Source organism: Hemitrygon akajei, chromosome 5, assembly GCF_048418815.1.
Source record: "Hemitrygon akajei chromosome 5, sHemAka1.3, whole genome shotgun sequence".
NCBI classification, from domain to species: domain Eukaryota; kingdom Metazoa; phylum Chordata; class Chondrichthyes; order Myliobatiformes; family Dasyatidae; genus Hemitrygon; species Hemitrygon akajei.
This window is the reverse complement of record NC_133128.1, coordinates 4,409,913-4,428,994: the sequence shown is the minus strand read 5'-3', so window position 1 is coordinate 4,428,994 and position 19,082 is coordinate 4,409,913. Positions and strand designations below refer to the sequence as shown.

At 46.4% G+C, this 19,082-nt stretch overlaps 1 protein-coding gene across 2 annotated transcripts in view; it reads left to right on the top strand.

The window, feature by feature from the left end:
• The window catches only part of pwp2h (PWP2 small subunit processome component), a 59,618-nt gene that overhangs the window by 14,207 nt on the left and 26,329 nt on the right, over nt 1-19,082 (top strand). For both annotated transcript variants that reach the window (XR_012098861.1, XM_073044755.1), the window contains exons 7-11: nt 4,877-5,088; nt 5,830-5,973; nt 10,290-10,360; nt 13,410-13,546; nt 15,032-15,180. Coding sequence is in view for 1 of the 2 variants with exons in the window: in XM_073044755.1 (XP_072900856.1) it covers nt 4,877-5,088; nt 5,830-5,973; nt 10,290-10,360; nt 13,410-13,546; nt 15,032-15,180 (713 nt within the window). In the remaining variant the exon portion in view is untranslated. The remainder of the gene's footprint in view (nt 1-4,876; nt 5,089-5,829; nt 5,974-10,289; nt 10,361-13,409; nt 13,547-15,031; nt 15,181-19,082) is intronic.

Below are 19,082 nucleotides of genomic sequence, written 5' to 3'. Positions count from 1 at the left end.
TGCCAAAAGCTTTCTTTTCAACCTTATTTACTGTGATGCCACTTCCAATGAATTGTGGACCAGTATTCCCAGATCCCTCTGTCCTACCACACTCCTCAGTACCCTATCGTTCACTGTGTAAGACCTCCCCTGGTTGGTCCTACCGAAGTGCATCGCCTCACATTAAATCCCATCTGCCACTTTTCCAGTTAGTCAAGGTCCCGCTACAGGATTTGGTAAAATTCCTAACTGTCCACGAAACCCCCAATCTTGGTCTCATTCGTATACTTTCTGATTCAGTTAACGCATTATCATTCAGACTGTTGATACAGATGACAAGCACAACAGACCCAGCACCGATCCCTGCAGCACGCCACTAGTCTCAGGCCTCCACTCAGAGAGGCAACCCTCTACTACCAATATCTGTCTTCTCCCACAAAGCCAATGTCAAATCTAATTTACTACCTCAACTTGAATGCTTAGCGACTGAACCTTTTTGACCAATCTCCCATGCGGGACCTTGTTAAATACCTTGCTAAGGCTCATGTAGACAACATCCACTGCCTTGACTTCATCAACTTTCCTGGTAACTTCCTTGAAAAACTATCAGATTGGCGAGGCATGACCTACCATGCACACAGCCATTAATCAGTTCATGTCTAAACAGCTACTTGTATATCTGGTCTGCTAGAATACTTCCAAAAACTTCCCCACAACTGATGTCAGGCTCACTGGCCTATAGTTTCCTGGTGTTTTTTTTTAAGCCTTTCCTAAACAATGATACAACATTGGCTATCCTCCAACCCTCTGGCACCTCACCTTTAAATATCTTTGCTAGGGAGTCAGCAATTTTTACACTTGCCTCCTGTAGAATCTGAGGGAATACCTTGTCAGACACTGGGGTTTTATCCACCCTGACAGTAAGTACCTCCTCTGTAATCTGTACAGGGACCATGAGCTCATTGCCACTTTGCCTGTCCTCTATAGACTCTGTGTCCTTCTCCCGAGTAAATACAGATGCAAAGAATCCATTCAAAATCTCCCCCATCTCTTTCGGTTCCACACATATATGAGCACTCTGAGGACCAACTTTGTCCCTTCCTATCCTTTTGCTCATAATACATCTGAAGAAGTCTTCAGGATTCTCCTTCAACTTGCCTGCTAGGACAACCTCAAGCCTTCTTTTAGCCCTCCTGATTTCTTTAAGTGCCCTCTTGCATTTCTTATACTCCATAAGTACCTCGTTTGTTCTGTACCTGCTATGTACCTCATTTACTTAGCCAGAGCCTCAATATCTCTTGAAAACCAAGGTTCCTTAATTCTGTTATCCTTGCCTTTTATTCTGACAGACACTCGCAAGCTGTGTACTCTCGGAATTTCACATTTGAAGGCCTTTTACTTACCAAGTACAATTTTGCACAGAAACAAGCTATCCCAGTCCACACTTGCTAGATCCTTTCAAAGATGCCGTCCCTCTAATTTAGAATCTCAACCCATGGACCATACCTGTCCTTTTCCATAATGACCTTGAAACCGTGTGACCATTGGGTCTCATCTGCTGTGTGTGTGTCACCCAGTGAGAATGGGGTGTGTACTGTGTGTCTCCCAGCGAGAATGGGGTGTGTACTGTGTGTCTCCCAGTGAGAATGGAGTGTGTACTATGTGTCTCCCAGCGAGAATGGGGTGTGTACTGTGTGTCACCCGGTGAGAATGGGGTGTGTACTGTGTGTCACCCAGTGAGAATGGGGTGTGTCCTGTGTCACCCGGTGAGAATGGGGTGTGTACTGTGTGTCTCCCAGCGAGAATGGGGTGTGTACTGTGTGTCACCCGGTGAGAATGGGGTGTGTACTGTGTGTCACCCAGTGAGAATGGGGTGTGTCCTGTGTCACCCGGTGAGAATGGGGTGTGTACTGTGTGTCTCCCAGTGAGAATGGGGTGTGTGCTGTGTCACCCAGTGAGAATGGGGTGTGTACTGTGTGTTACCGGGTGAGAATGGGGTGTGTGGTGTGTGTCACCCGGTGAGAATGGGGTGTGTACTGTGTGTCACCCAGTGAGAATGGGGTGTGTACTGTGTCACCCGGTGAGAATGGGGTGTGTACTGTGTGTCACCGGGTGAGAATGGGGTGTGTGGTGTGTGTCACCCGGTGAGAATGGGGTGTGTACTGTGTGTCACCCAGTGAGAATGGGGTGTGTACTGTGTGTCTCCCAGTGAGAATGGGGTGTGTGCTGTGTCACCCAGTGAGAATGGGGTGTGTGGTGTGTGTCACCCGGTGAGAATGGGGTGTGTGGTGTGTGTCTCCCCGCGAGAATGGGGTGTGTACTGTGTGTCTCCCAGTGAGAATGGAGTGTGTACTGTGTGTCTCCCGGTGAGAATGGGGTGTGTACTGTGTGTCACCCGGTGAGAATGGGGTGTGTACTGTGTGTCACCCGGTGAGAATGGGGTGTGTACTGTGTGTCTCCCGGTGAGAATGGGGTGTGTGCTGTGTCACCCGGTGAGAATGGGGTGTGTACTGTGTCACCCGGTGAGAATGGGGTGTGTACTGTGTGTCACCCAGTGAGAATGGGGTGTGTACTGTGTGTCACCCAGTGAGAATGGGGTGTGTGGTGTGTGTCTCCCAGTGAGAATGGGGTGTGTACTGTGTGTCACCCAGTGAGAATGGGGTGTGTACTGTGTGTCACCCAGTGAGAATGGGGTGTGTACTGTGTGTCTCCCGGTGAGAATGGGGTGTGTCCTGTGTCACCTGGTGAGAATGGGGTGTGTACTGTGTGTCACCCGGTGAGAATGGGGTGTGTACTGTGTGTCACCCAGTGAGAATGGGGTGTGTACTGTGTGTCACCCAGTGAGAATGGGGTGTGTACTGTGTCACCCAGTGAGAATGGGGTGTGTACTGTGTGTCACCCGGTGAGAATGGGGTGTGTACTGTGTGTCACCCAGTGAGAATGGGGTGTGTGGTGTGTGTCTCCCGGTGAGAATGGGGTGTGTACTGTGTGTCACCCGGTGAGAATGGGGTGTGTACTGTGTGTCACCCGGTGAGAATGGGGTGTGTACTGTGTGTCACCCGGTGAGAATGGGGTGTGTACTGTGTGTCTCCCGGTGAGAATGGGGAGTGTACTGTGTGTCACCCGGTGAGAATGGGGTGTGTACTGTGTGTCACCCAGTGAGAATGGGGTGTGTACTGTGTGTCACCCGGTGAGAATGGGGTGTGTGGTGTGTGTCTCCCGGTGAGAATGGGGTGTGTACTGTGTGTCACCCGGTGAGAATGGGGTGTGTACTGTGTGTCACCCGGTGAGAATGGGGTGTGTACTGTGTGTCACCCGGTGAGAATGGGGTGTGTACTGTGTGTCTCCCGGTGAGAATGGGGTGTGTACTGTGTGTCACCCGGTGAGAATGGGGTGTGTACTGTGTGTCTCCCGGTGAGAATGGGGTGTGTACTGTGTGTCACCCGGTGAGAATGGGGTGTGTACTGTGTGTCACCCGGTGAGAATGGGGTGTGTACTGTGTGTCACCCGGTGAGAATGGAGTGTGTACTGTGTGTCACCCAGTAGAATGGGGTGTGTACTGTGTGTCACCCGGTGAGAATGGGGTGTGTACTGTGTGTCTCCCAGTGAGAATGGGGTGTGTGGTGTGTGTCACCCGGTGAGAATGGGGTGTGTACTGTGTGTCTCCCAGTGAGAATGGGGTGTGTGGTGTGTGTCACCCGGTGAGAATGGGGTGTGTACTGTGTGTCACCCGGTGAGAATGGGGTGTGTACTGTGTGTCACCCGGTGAGAATGGGGTGTGTACTGTGTGTCACCCGGTGAGAATGGAGTGTGTACTGTGTGTCACCCAGTAGAATGGGGTGTGTACTGTGTGTCACCCAGTGAGAATGGGGTGTGTGGTGTGTGTCACCCAGTGAGAATGGGGTGTGTACTGTGTGTCACCCGGTGAGAATGGGGTGTGTGGTGTGTGTGTCACCCGGTAGAATGGGGTGTGTACTGTGTGTCACCCGGTGAGAATGGGGTGTGTACTGTGTGTCACCCGGTGAGAATGGAGTGTGTGGTGTGTCACCCGGTGAGAATGGGGTGTGTGGTGTGTGTCACCCAGTGAGAATGGGGTGTGTACTGTGTGTCACCCAGTGAGAATGGGGTGTGTGGTGTGTGTGTCACCCGGTGAGAATGGGGTGTGTACTGTGTGTCACCCAGTGAGAATGGGGTGTGTGGTGTGTGTGTCACCCGGTAGAATGGGGTGTGTACTGTGTGTCACCCGGTGAGAATGGGGTGTGTACTGTGTGTCACCCGGTGAGAATGGAGTGTGTGGTGTGTGTCACCCGGTGAGAATGGGGTGTGTGGTGTGTGTCACCCAGTGAGAATGGGGTGTGTGGTGTGTGGTGTGTGTCACCCAGTGAGAATGGGGTGTGTACTGTGTGTCACCCGGTGAGAATGGAGTGTGTGGTGTGTGTCACCCGGTGAGAATGGGGTGTGTGGTGTGTGTCACCCAGTGAGAATGGGGTGTGTGGTGTGTGGTGTGTGTCACCCAGTGAGAATGGGGTGTGTACTGTGTCACCCAGTGAGAATGGGGTGTGTGGTGTGTGTCACCCAGTAGAATGGGGTGTGTACTGTGTCACCCAGTGAGAATGGGGTGTGTGGTGTGTGTGTCACCCGGTGAGAATGGGGTGTGTACTGTGTGTCACCCAGTGAGAATGGGGTGTGTGGTGTGTGTGTCACCCGGTGAGAATGGGGTGTGTGGTGTGTGTCACCCAGTGAGAATGGGGTGTGTGGTGTGTGGTGTGTGTCACCCAGTGAGAATGGGGTGTGTACTGTGTGTGTCACCCAGTGAGAATGGGGTGTGTACTGTGTGTCACCCGGTGAGAATGGGGTGTGTTCTCTGCGAATAGTTAGTGGAGTTTTCCTGCCACAGATCTACACTCTGAGCTGTGACGCCACACTGTGCGTGTGGCAGTGTGATACAGACCCGGAAGGACTTCTGGCACCTGTTCCCAAGGCCAAGGCTGATCGCAAAGACTCTGTAGAGGACAAGGAAGGGCAGGACCAGAAGGCTGACGTCATCCGTGGGAAATCGGAGTCTGAGCAGGAGAGGGCCGGAAAAGTGAAATATTCCCGGGTTGGGAAGTAAGAGATGGTTGGATACAGATCTCCGCACATTCCCTCGTTCTGTCCCGGGATCCCTCTGTCCCTGTCCCTTTCATCTGTCTCAGTCCATCTATTTTTGCCCTTCTCCCTTCCCCTGCCCATCTGCCGAATCCCTCCTGACCAACCCCGCTACCCTATCCTTCGCTCACTCCCTTACCCCATTCTCCCACTCTTGACACACTCTCCCTTCACTGCCCCATTCTGTTCATTCGCCCCCTCTCTGGCTGTAGACTTGGTCTCTCCCCCTACCCCTTTCTGTTAAGTATTCCCTTCACGTTCTGTACCTCCCGTCCCACTCTTGCCGTTCGGTCACTCCTACTCCAGCTCTGGATCTGTTCTCTATCCCCTGCTCACCTTCCCACTCTCCCTCACCCCGTCTCCTGCGGTAGACCTGGTCTGTGCTCCGTATCTCCTTACCGTTAATCCCCCACTCTTGGACTTGCTCTCTCCTGCCTCCCCTCGCCTCCTACCATTCATTCACTCCGTCTCCAGCTCTAGACATGCTCTTTGCCTTCCCCGGTCTAGATTTGCCCTCTGCCCCCCTACCCCCCACTGTGGGCTTGCTCTCTCCCTCCTGACCCATTACATTTGAGCCCCCCACCCTCCCACTCTGGCTTGCTCTCTCCTGTCTCCTCCGTCCCTCCCCCTCTCCCCCTCTCTTGCTCTTGTTTCCAACCTCTCCTCACCCCCTTCTCCAAGTGACATCTCCTGTTTTTGAAGGTATTTCTTCAACAAAGAGAATGACTTCAACGATCTGACAGCTGCGGCCTACGACAAGAAAACTCACCTGCTGGTTACCGGCTTCGCCTCGGGCATTTTCCATCTGCACGAACTGCCTGAATTCAATCTCATCCACTCCCTCAGGTGGGGCATGTGGTGTGGTGGGGGGTGGGTGTGAACTCGAGCTGAGCTCTGTCCCATGGGGGGGGGGGGGGGGGTGAGCTCGAGCTGTGCTCTGTCCTGTGGGGGTGGGGGGCGGGTGTGAAGAGGCAGGTGGTTTGGTTGCTAATTTCAGGTTGCAAGTTAGAACGTAGACTAGTCCAGCACAGGAACAAGCCTACTGTTAAATACAATTAAATTAATAATTCAACTAAACTAATCCCCTCTCTACGCAATGTCCATATCCTTCCATTTTCCTCACACTCGTCTGCCTATCTAAACGTCTCTTAAAAGTCTCTGATGTTTCTGCCTCGACCACCACCCCAGGCAGCCACCACTCTCTGTGTAAAAAAAAACAAAACAACACACACACACTTGCCTCTCACATCTTTGAAATTACCCCCTCTCACCTTTTAAGAGCATGTCCTCTGGTATTAGACATTTCAACCCTTGGAAAAAGATACTGTCTGTCTACTCTACAGTACTTTACAGCAGGTAAAAAACGGGATGAGGTCCTACAAGGTGAATTTAGGCAGTTAGGAGATAAATTAAAAAGTAGGACCACAAAGGTAATAATCTCTGGATTACTACCAGTGCCACGTGCTAGTCAGAGTAGAAAAAGGAGGATATTTCAGATGAATACGTGGCTTGAAAAATGGTGCAAGGGGGAGGGATTCAAATTTCTGGGGCATTGGAACCAGTTCTGGGGGAGGTGGGACCGGTATAAACAGGACAGTCTGCACCTGGGCTGGACTGGAACCAATGTCCTAGGGGGAGCGTTTGCTACTGCTGTTCAGGAGGCTTTAAACTAATGTGGCAGGGGGATGGGAACAAGTGCAGAGAGACAGAGGGGTGTAAAATGAGGGTAGAAGCAAAAAGTAGTAATGTGAAAAGTAAAAGTGGCAGGCAGGCAAATCCAGGGCAAAAATCAAAAAGGGCCACTTTTCAATATAATTGTATAAGGGCTAAGAGTGTTGTAAAAACAAGCCTGAAGGCTTTGTGTGTCAATGCGAGGAGCATTCGTAACAAGGTGGATGAATTGAATGTGCAGATAGTTATTAATGAATATGATATAGTTGGGATCACAGAGACATGGCTCCAGGGTGACCAAGGATGGGAGCTCAACATCCAGGGATATTCAATATTCAGAAGGGATAGACAGGAAAGAAAAGGAGGTGGGGTAGCATTGCTGGTTAGAGAGGAGATTAACGCAATAGAAAGGAAGGACATTAGCCTGGAGGATGTGGAATCGATATGGGTAGAGCTGCATAACACTAAGGGGCAGAAAACGCTGGTGGGAGTTGTGTACAGGCCACCTAACAGTAGTAGTGAGGTTGGGGATGGCATTAAACAAGAAATTAGAAATGCGTGCAATAAAAGAACAGTAGTTATAATGAGTGACATATAGATTGGGTGAACCAAATTGGTAAGGGTGCTAAGGAAGAGGATTTCTTGGAATGTATGCGGAATGGTTTTCTGAACCAACATGTCGAGGAACCAACTAGAGAGCAGGCCATTCTAGATTGGGTATTGAGCAATGAGGAAGGGTTAGTTAGCAATCTTGTCGTGCGAGGCCCCTTGGGTAAGAGTGACCATAATATGGTGGAATTCTTCATTAAGATGGAGAGTGACATAGTTAATTCAGAAACAAAGGTTCTGAACTTAAAGAAGGGTAACTTTGAAGGTATGAGACGTGAATTAGCTAAGATAGACTGGCAAATGATACTTAAAGGGTTGCCAGTGGATATGCAATGGCAAGCATTTAAAGATCGCATGGATGAACTACAACAATTGCTCATCCCAGTTTGGCAAAAGAATAAACCAGGGAAGGTAGTGCAACCGTGGCAGACAAGGGAAATTAGGGATAGTATCAAGTCCAAAGAAGAAACATACAAATTAGCCAGAAAAAACTGCACACCTGAGGACTGGGAGAAATTCAGAGTCCAGCAGAGGAGGACAAAGGGCTTAATTAGGAAAGGGAAAAAAGATTATGAGAGAAAGCTGGCAGGGAACATAAAAACTGACTGTAAAAGCTTTTATAGATATGTGAAAAGAAAAAGATTGGTCAAGACAAATGTAGGTCCTTTACAGTCAGAAACAGGTGAATTGATCATAGGGAACAAAGACATGGCAGACCAATTGAATAACTACTTTGGTTCTGTCTTCACTAAGGAGGACATAAATAATCTTCTGGAAAGAGTAAGGGACCGAGGGTCTAGTGAGATGGAGGAACTGAGGGAAATACATGTTAGTAGGGAAGTGGTGTTAGGTAAATTGAAGGGATTAAAGGCAGATAAACCCCCAGGGCCAGATGGTCTGCATCCCAGAGTGCTTAAGGAAGTAGCCCAAGAAATAGTGGATGCATTAGTGATAATTTTTCAAAACTCCTTAGATTCTGGATTAGTTCCTGAGGATTGGAGGGTGGCTAATGTAACCCCACTTTTTAAAAAAGGAGGGAGAGAAAAACTGGGGAATTATTAAAGTTATCAAAGATGTGATAACAGCACATTTGGAAAGCGGTAAAATCATCGGACAAAGTCAGCATGGATTTGTGAAAGGAAAATCATGTCTGATGAATCTTATAGAATTTTTTGAAGATGTAACTAGTAGAGTGGATAGGGGAGAGCCAGTGGATGTGGTATATTTAGATTTTCAAAGGCTTTTGACAAGGTCCCACACAGGAGATTAGTGTGCAAACTTAAAGCACACGGTACTGGGGGTATGGTATTGATGTGGATAGAGAATTGGTTGGCAGACAGGAAGCAAAGAGTGGGAATAAACGGGACCTTTTCAGAATGGCAGGCAGTGACTAGTGGGGTACCGCAAGGCTCAGTGCTGGGACCCCAGTTGTTTACAGTATATATTAATGATTTAGACGAGGGAATTAAATGCAGCATCTCCAAGTTTGCAGATGACACGAAGCTGGGCGGCGGTGTTAGTTATGAAGAGGATGCAGGGTGACTTGGATAGGTTAGGTGAGTGGGCAAATTCATGGCAGATGCAATTTAATGTGGATAAATGTGAGGTTATCCACTTTGGTTGCAAGAACAGGAAAACAGATTATTATCTGAATGGTGGCCGATTGGGAAAAGGGGAGATGCAACGAGACCTGGGTGTCATTGTACACCAGTCATTGAAGGTGGGCATGCAGGTACAGCAGGCGGTGAAAAAGGCAAATGGTATGTTGGCATTCATAGCAAAAGGATTTGAGTACAGGAGCAGGGAGGTTCTACTGCAATTGTACAAGGCCTTGGTGAGACCGCACCTAGAGTATTATGTGCAGTTTTGGTCCCCTAATCTGAGGAAAGACATTCTTGCCATAGAGGGAGTACAAAGAAGGTTCACCAGATTGATTCCTGGGATGGCAGGACTTTCATATGAAGAAAGACTGGATTGACTAGGCTTATACTTGCTGGAATTTAGAAGATTGAGGGGGGATGTTATTGAAACATATAAAATTCTAAAGGGATTGGACAGGCTAGATGCAGGAAGATTGTTTTCGATGTTGGGGAAGTCCAGAACGAGGGGTCACAGTTTAAGGATAAAGGGGAAGCCTTTTAGGACCGAGATGAGGAAAAACTTCTTCACACAGGGAGTGGTGAATCTGTGGAATTCTCTGCCACAGGAAACAGTTGAGGCCAGTTCATTGGATATATTTAAGAGGAAGTTAGATATGGCTCTTGTGGCTAAAGGGATCAGGGGGTATGGAGAGAAAGCAGGTACAGGGTTCTGAGTTGCATGATCAGCCATGATCATACTGAATGGCGGTGCAGGCTCGAGGGGCCGAATGGCCTACTCCTGCACCTATTTTCTGGTTCTATGTTTACTCTCATAATCTCTGCCTCTCATAGTCTTATAAAGCTCTATCAGATCTCCCCTCAGCCTCTGCCACTCCCAAGAAAACAACCCAAGTTTGTCTAACTTTTCATTATAGCACATGCTCTCTAATCCAGGCAGCATCTTCTGCACCTGTCCAGCCATAGCACATGTCCTCCAAACCAGGCAGTATCCTGGTACACCTCTTCTGTACCCTCTCCAAAGCCTCGATGCTCGTCCTTGAGCAGAACTGTATATTATAACTTAATTATAGAATTAAGAATATATTCTATAATTCTTGCTAAGTTGAGGCTCTTTCCTGGGGGTAGGTGGTGCGGAGAAGTGGGTGAGGGAGATGAGTGCTGAGGTGTGGGGGAGGTCAGAAATCGAGGCTCCCTCCTGTAGGGGTGGAGAGGGGTGAAGTGGAGTCTCCCTTTGCAGGGTCAGGCTGCTGAACCGCCACATGACCCCCATCTTGTCTCCAGTATTTCAGACCAGAGGATCGAGTCCATCTCCATCAACAGCTCCGGGGACTGGATTGCATTTGGAAGCTCAGGTGAGGTGTTTTCTACTCGTCTCTCCCCCTTCTCACCCATCCCACGGTTTCTGGGCTGTTTTTCTTTTTGCCCTGGTGCTGTAGCGATTAGTGTGACACTATGAGGTGTTTCGGAGCTCAATTCTGGTGCCATTCTGTAAGGAGTCTTTGTACATTCTCCCCTTGGACTGTGTGGGTTACCTCCAGGTGCTCCGGTTTCCTCCCACAGTCCCAAGACCTATCGGGTAGGTTAATCAGTCACTGTAAATCCCAGGATTAGGTTTGAGTTATCGAGGTTGCTGGGGGGCTGGAAGAGTCTTTTCCATGCTATAAGGAAAGTGTAATTATCATTCAGCCATACATGAACACAGCCAAATGAAACAGCGTGCCTCTGATGCCGAGGTGCAGAACAGAACCAACAGTCACACAGCACAAGGCATATATAGCACAAAATACACAAAAAAGATACCGTAGATTCCGGATTATAAGCCGCTACTTTTTTCCCACATTTTGAACAGCTTTGAACTCTGCGGCCTTTAATCCAGAGCGGCTAATACATGGTTTTTTTTCATGCCGCCTCGTAAACATTTTGCCTCGTAACAGTAGACCAATAAAATTGATGAGTAGTTCACAGAGGTCCAATGAAATTGTACGATAAATCAAGCGCACTTTCACAATTAAATTATTGTAAATCAGTCATTTGTACTCACCCTCATCAACATGGAAAACACTCGAAGAAAAGCATTGTGCTGCCTTTATGGCAGTTACTTAGTTTATAATATTTTCGCTTAGTAATTCATTTGTTAGTTAAAGTTAGAAGTGTTTTAACTATATTTGTTTTCTGTACTACATCCTGGGATGCTATGACGTCACACCCGGTTTCGACGCGTCTTGTGGGATATATACGGGAAGGTGGGGGCATTACGCGAGCGCGTCAGACCCGATTAGACCCGATCGCGTTACGTGAGCTCATCAGACCCGAGCGCGTCAGATCCGAGCTCATCAGACCCGAGCTCGTCAGACCCGAGCGCGTCAGACTCGAGCTCGTCAGACCCGAGCACATCAGACCCGATTAGACCCGATCGCGTTACGCGAGCTCATCAGACCCGAGCGCGTCAGACCCGAGCTCATCAGACCCAAGCTCATCAGACCCGAGCGCGTCAGACCCGAGCTCATCAGACCCGATTAGACCCGATCGCGTTACGCGAGCTCATCAGACCCGAGCGAAAACGCTGCTTTTAAGTTAAAGGCGATCAATAACTTTTCCTGGTAGGCTGCAGTCTATATATTTTTACCAGTCGCTAGGAGATATTGGAATGTTGTTCGTGCTGTTCAGTAAAAAAGTATATGCAACGTAATTTGTGTTACCGATACGTATGTATATTTAAAAGTAGCGGTGCGGCCTAAAATCCGGTGCGGCCTTTACAATTAAAAAATTGATTTTATTTCTAAAATTAGAGCCAGCGGCTTTTAATCAGGTGCGCTCTGTAGTCCGGAATCTACGGTATATAGTCCAAGATCCTGAATGTCATGTCCTGTCCATTGATGGTGCCTGGGATGTTGTCGACAAGAACAAGCATATCGCAGTCTCATCATCACAGCCTTAGACAAACGCAATCCTGCTTCTCTTCCACTGAGCAAACACTGGAGAGCAGCACTGACCAGGATTCTGGATTGGCTGTAGTTGGGAACACCAAGGGTCCCGAGCCAATGGGTGGTCCACAAACTCCTTGGGGAATTGTGTTGTTTCTGGATTCCTTGTGGTGGGACTTGTTGGTTCCGATTATTTAATTCTTAGATTAAACTGTTTAATTATTTTTTTGGGGCAGTTTAACAATTAATTGCTTGTATTTTATGTAATTACTTATATGTACATAACAGTTTAATATGCCTCCTAGTGGCCACGGGATGTATATGCAAGTTTAGTGTGCTCTGCCTAGTGTTTATGCAAAGTATGATTCTGGAAGCTTCTGTTGGTGCTGCATTATTTGGATAAGAGCTTTCTCATTTGAATGGAATTTTCCTTATCCATGAGTATAAAATCTGACCACAAGCTCAGCACCATCTTAATATCTTAGCCTTTTGTTTCTCCCTTCACTTATAGACCTCTATCACTGTTCGTTTGAATGTCTCTTTGGTTCAATCACGCATAACAAGTGATTGTGAAGCAATGAGTTTTTGGAATCTTTCAGAAATCAGGGAAGAGGCATAAAGCTTGTTGTTTCGTGGCTAAGTGGGTTGGTTACAGAGTCATACAGCACAGAAACAGGCCCTTTGGCCCATCCCATCCATACTGACCAAGGTGCCATGGAAGATAGTCCTATTTGCCTGTGTTTGGCTCTAAAGGAGTTTCATCAGGGAGGTGTGAGGGGCTGCATTTTAGAACAACTATTTACTATCCCTCAGTCCCATTTTCCTGCATTTTCTTAGAGTTATAGAACACTACAGCACAGACATGCCCTTTTGGCCCATCTAGTCTCTGCCAAACCATTAATCTGCATCGTCCCATCAACCTGCACCTGGACCACAGCCCTCCGTACCCCTCCCTCCATGTACCCATCCAAATTTCTCCTGTGTTGAAATCAAACCCACGTCCACCACTTCCACTGGCAGCTCGTTTCACACCCTCACTAACCTCCCCCTCAAGTTTCCCGTACATGTTCCAGCTTTTTAGCCTTTGATTGTAGCAACACAAACAAATTGCTGGAGGAACTCAGCAAGTCATGCAGCATCTATAAGGACTAGCCAGTTGACATCTCAGGCCGAGACCCTTATCAGGACTGGAAGGGAAGGGGAAGAACCCGGGATGAGGTGGGGGGAGGGGAAGGTGACTGGTGAGACCAGGTGTGTGAGGGAGGGAGGGATGTGATGGAGGGGAAGGAGTCTGATAGGAGAAAATGGGAGGGGCACCAGGGGAGGCGATAGGCAAGTGAGGAGAAGGGATAAGAGACCAGAGAGGAGAATAGAAGAAGGAAAGGGGAAGGGGAAAATGACTGGAAGTTGAACATACCATCAGGTTGGAGGGCGCCCAGGCGGAGAGTGAGAGTGAGAGCCTTTGCCTGTGTTGCAGGTCTGGGACAGCTGCTGGTGTGGGAGTGGCAGAGTGAGAGCTACGTGCTGAAGCAGCAGGGACATTTCAACAACATGGTTACGCTGTCTTACTCTCCCGATGCCCAGTACATCGTCACGGGGGGTGACGATGGCAAGGTGAGTCTACCTCCGCATCCATGCGCCTCTGTTGGACTCCTGAACGCCCTTGTTTGACCATAAATGGTCTAATGAGGCCATCGAGTCTGCTCTGCCATTTCAACTCCATCCTCCTGCCTTCTCCCTGTAACCTTGATGCCCCACCCCACATCAGCCCTTAAGATGTGCTGGCGTTGGAGAGGGTCCAGAGGAGGTTCACGAGAAAGATTCCAGGAATGGAAGTGTTGACATATGAGGAATGTTTGACAGCTCGGAGCTGTAATTGCTGGAGTTCGGAAGGATGAGGGAAGAATCTCATTGAAACCTATTCAATATTGAAATAGAGTGGATGTGGAGAGGATGGGCGAGTCTGGGACGAAGGGCACAGCCTCAGAATAGAGGGATGTCCATTTAGGACAGAGATGAGGAATTTCTTTAGCCAGATGGTGGTTAATATGTGGATTTTGTTGCCGCAGATGGCTGTGGAGACTGTCATTGGGTATATTTAAAGCAAAGGTTGATAGGTTCTTGATTAGTCAGGGCATTGGATCACAGGGAGAAGGCAGAGTGGGGTTGAGAGGGATAATAAATTAGTCACAATGGATGGCAGAGCAAACTTGATGGGCTGAATGGCCTAATTCTTCTCTATTTCTTATGGTCTGTGACAGGCAACGGGTCTGAAAGGAAGAAACAACCTTCACCTGAATCTCATCTCAAGGATGTTTGTGCATGCATATCTCCAGATTATCATCACATTGGGATTTAGATTTATTAATCACATGTACATCAAAACAATATTGTGAAATGCATTAACAACCTACACAGCCTGCAAGTATCCCCACACGTTCCAAGCTGAAACTGCTTTATTTGACAAACTTCCATTTTGTGTTAAACATCCAAGGAAAAATCTAATTTAACTCTTTCCTTACACCTTGTTGGTGCGCAAGAGATTCTGCAGATGCTGGTAATTTTGAGCAACAGCACACAAAATACTAGAGGAACTCGGGAGGTCAGGCACCATCTGTGGAGAGCAATGAACTATTGATGTTTCGGGCCGAGACCCTTCATCAGGTCTGAACCCTAACCCTAATGTTAATTGAATTGATACAAGTGACAATCTATGAAATAAAAAGCTTTGATTTTACCAGTATGAGAGATTCTGCAGAGGCTGGAAGTCTTGAGCAACAAACACAAAATGCTGGAGGAACTCAGCAGGCCAGGCAGTATCAATGGAAAAAAAGTACAGTTGAGCCATTTTGTGTGTGTTACGTGGATTTCCAGCATTTGCAGATCTTCTCTTAATTGTGTGCACGACAAGGGTTGAGAAATAGATGTAAGAGAGGAAAATGTGAAGTGATAACTATAACCAAGAGGGATTCTGTAGAGGCTGTAAGACTTGAACAACACACACAAGATGCTGGAAAGACTCGGCATGTCAGGCAGCGTCTGGAGAGGAGTAAACATCTGGTGTTTTCGGTGGTCTGACCACGTTATCTCTCCCATTAGGTGAAGGTTTGGAATACCAGCAGCGGTTTCTGCATTGTGACGTTTAGTGAACACACCAGCTCCGTTACCGCAGTTACCTTCAACTCTACCGGCTTTGTTGTGGTCAGTGCCTCTCTGGACGGCACGGTGAGGGCGTTTGATCTTCACAGGTGAGACAAGGATGCGTTTGGCTCGTCCCCGTGCCGCTCAGCTTGCATACTCTGAATGGGGTCTGTTCCTGAGATAATGAGGCAGCGTGTGTTACCCTGCACAGGGCGGACACACAAGCTGAAGATAGATGGTCATGATTTCTCCCAATCACCGTTCACAGTAACTGTTCCTCAAATCCTGAAACTCCAAACACATGGTCACTGGAACATGCACTCAGTGTTCCGTATGGCTGCTCGTTAACACACGTACCTAACCAGCCAATCGAGCCAGTACTCGTTGCACCACTTGCTTTTTATACTGTAACTGACAGTAGGTTTTCAATGTACAGTCGGCCCCCCTTATCTGTGGGGAATTGGTTCCGGGCCCCCCCCCCCCCCACGGATGCACAAGTCCCTTATTTACCCTGTCTCAGTGCGGTGGTCTTAGGACCCGGCGGCGCAGCTCTGAATCTGCACTGTTTCTGTTCATGAAAATAATGACAATCACAATTGAAAATAAAGTGGAAGTAATAAAGCGATCAGAAAGAGGTGAAACACCATCGGCTACACTCGGTCAATGATTGGAACAATTTTAATGCAGCATGTGAAAGGCCCTGCCCCGATGAAAGCTACAATTATTACTAAGCAATACTAAGACAAACGTTTGACTAACTGACGCTAAATAATACCGGATGTACCTGTTCCGACTTCAAATCCGACTTAAAGATGGACTCAGGAACAGAACTCGTTCATAACCCGGGGACTGCTTGTACTTTAAAATCATCTCTAGATTATTTATAATATCCAATACAATGTAAATGCTATGTAAATAATTGTTATACTGTATTGTTTAGGGAATAACGACAAGAAAAAATAGTCTGTACATGCTCGAACAACAAGTGCTGGAGAGAACTTTGGGGTTTTCCCGATCCGCGGTTGGTTGAATCCGCGCATGCGGGACCCGCAGATGAGGAGGGCCGACTGTTGCACTGTACCGCCACGGAACAATGTGGCACGATTAACACCTTGTTAATTTCGCAACGTAGTCGTACCTGTTTGCTAATGCAAGGATCTAATCAGCTAATCATGGGGCAACAACTCAATGCATAAAAGCATGCTGACATGGTCTTTGATCCACAGCATCTGCAGTTGTATTTTTGTGTCAAGAGGTTCAGTTGTTGTTCAGACCAAACATTAGAATGAGGAAGAAATGTGATGATTGTTGGTGCCAAGGGTGGTTTGAGTATCTTAGAAATTGCTGATCTCGTGGGATTTTCACACACAGCAGTCTTTAGAGCAGCCTTTCTCTAACCTTTTGGGGAACCCTTGCATAAAAGTTAATATATCTACAGCTCACGGTATGTGAGCGTGATCAGTAAATTGTAGATATACTAATCCAAAAATATTTGTCAAAGCTCTTTTGAGTAGAAAATGAATTTTTAGCCAATTCAATCTTTCTTGAAATTACTCTCACTTTCCCTTACATAAATTTTAAAAACTCATTAGGTAAACATAATAAATTTCTGTAAAATAACTGGCTTAAGCCAAAATGGGATTTAATTTTTCTAAAGGTAGGCCTGGTAGATTGAATTTAAATAAAGGTTATGAATTGATTTTAATTATGCTATTTACAGCTGGAAAATTTATTGACAATGTTGAATGGTAAAGGTGCTAAAAACTATAAGCCAAGCAATATGAATAAAAATAAGACAAAATTTTATACTGGCCTTTTTGGAAAAACAAACATTTTCTTACAAAATGACATGATCGGCCTAGCATGTGAAATCTGTGCTTGTTTTTTGCTGCATAGATACTCAATTCTGGGTTGAACTTAAGATAAGCACGCATGAATTTCACCTTCAGCTGAAATGAGACGATTTCTGGCCTTGCTCTTGATGCTTTATAAACAAGAAAAAGCTTGCTCACACACATAAGAAGTTGAAAATGTAGCAAAATGTTTATTGGTTTCCTATAAATAGCAGGAAACTCTTCTTTCACAGAAATCCAGAACTTGCCCAGGGACATGTCAGTAAATCTTATCAGACTGTAGCTCACTAAGTTCTTTCTCTTCTCTGAAAGTCAAGTTTTTAGAGAAAGGGTCCCTCACCCAGTCATACACTTGTGTTGAAAGGGAGGGAAAATACTGTTCAGTTTTGTTCTGTAGTTCTTCCAGGTGGTTTTCAATAAGAGTTGAGACTTTCTGATCTTTCCTCACTCTCAAGCCCAAGCAGTAATGGAAACATTTCAAGATTTCCTTTTGCAACATGATTTTTCCAAAGACTCAGTTTCCTTTTAAATCCAAGAAGCTTGTCACTTAAAGTCAAAACATTTTCTCCAGAGACTTATTCAACTAATTCATATGATGAAAAATGCCTGCTAAGAAGGCTAGTTTCTGCAGCCATTCTTCATCGTCGCAGCAAAATCTGGCCTACTATTTTCTTGAAAGTACTCCTGCAATTCACCTTCCAGCTCAAACACCCTGTTGTTTGAGATTGGTGTGCTCCTTGTCCAGGTTTTCACACAGTTTTTTTAAACATTCTCGAATGAACTGGTCTTTGTTTAATAAAGTAAACAATTTTTATAACATCATCCAGAACTTTTCTTTTCGTCTCCAAGAGCTTTTGGCATTAGCACCTCTCAGTGAAGAAAGCAGTGTTTTGTGACAAGGTCAGGATTTTCTTTCTTAAACAAGAGAAACAAAACCTCTTATGGAGTCAACAATTGATGGGGCACCATCAGTACAACACAGTTCCTCCAAGACAGACCTTTTATTTCCCAATATGAAGACAAAACATTAAATATATTTCGGCCCTTGATTATTTCAGGCAGCTCTTTGCAACAGAAAAAGTCTTTTAGAATTTCACCATCATTTAAAAATCTTACAAATCCTCTAACATGACATTTATTGGTGAATTCTGTTGACTTATCAACCTGGATAGAGAAGCTGTTCTTCAGTTTATCACACAAAACCTCATCAGCGTCATATAACATGTTATCAATACGTCAGCTTATCATACTGCTTGAGAGTGAAATCCTTTCGATTTCTCTTACTGCATTTTGTCCTAGCATTTTACTTACAATGATTTTGCATACTGGCATTATTAGGTTCTCACCAACTGCATGACTTTTTTCTTTTCTGGGTAGTAAGTTCTGCTACTAAGTAACAAACAGGAGAAAACCTGCAGATGTTGGAAATCCAAGCAACACCACAAAATGCTGGAGGATCCCAGCAGGACCCTTCAGAGTCCTGCTGAAGGGTCTCAGCCCGAAACATCAACTGTACTCTTCTCCATAGATGCTGCCTGGCCTGCTGAGTTCCTCCAGCATTTTGTGTGTGTTGCTGCTACTAAATAGCTTGCTTCCTGAACCTTTTAGCTGACTGTGACTCTATTAACAAAAGTTTTACTCTATTTTGAGATTCCAATAGCTGTTTAAAATAGTAATCAGCACTTTTATGTGTCATATGGCTGTGATTTGTAGTTAAGTGTCTTTTCAATTTTGCTGGAGCCATTGCTACATTTGTAAGTTGTTTTGCCACAGACCAGGTACAATGGAACAGGACAACTTGGACCACCAGTCCATGGAAAACCATTGATAAGTAGCTTTTCTTGTAAAGACAGACTTTTTTGTGTCCATTGTTGCACTAGTGAAATGACTCGGGAGTTTATAATTCTTCATCTTTAATCTGATCAGAATTGCCCATAGGCCGAGGCCTAGAGTGCTGCTCTCGCATTTCACACCTCTCTTCAAAAATTGTCATATTGGACCGTCTTTAGAATGAAAATTTCCCTCCAATTTTCTACTACACTGGTAGAGTTTGTTTGCTCCTGTAAGGGGAAGTTGAGGGAGATAATTTGGGAGGAAGGGAACTCAACCAAATAAACACGGTCCTGCTGTGCATTGCCATACTGGGCTGATAGACC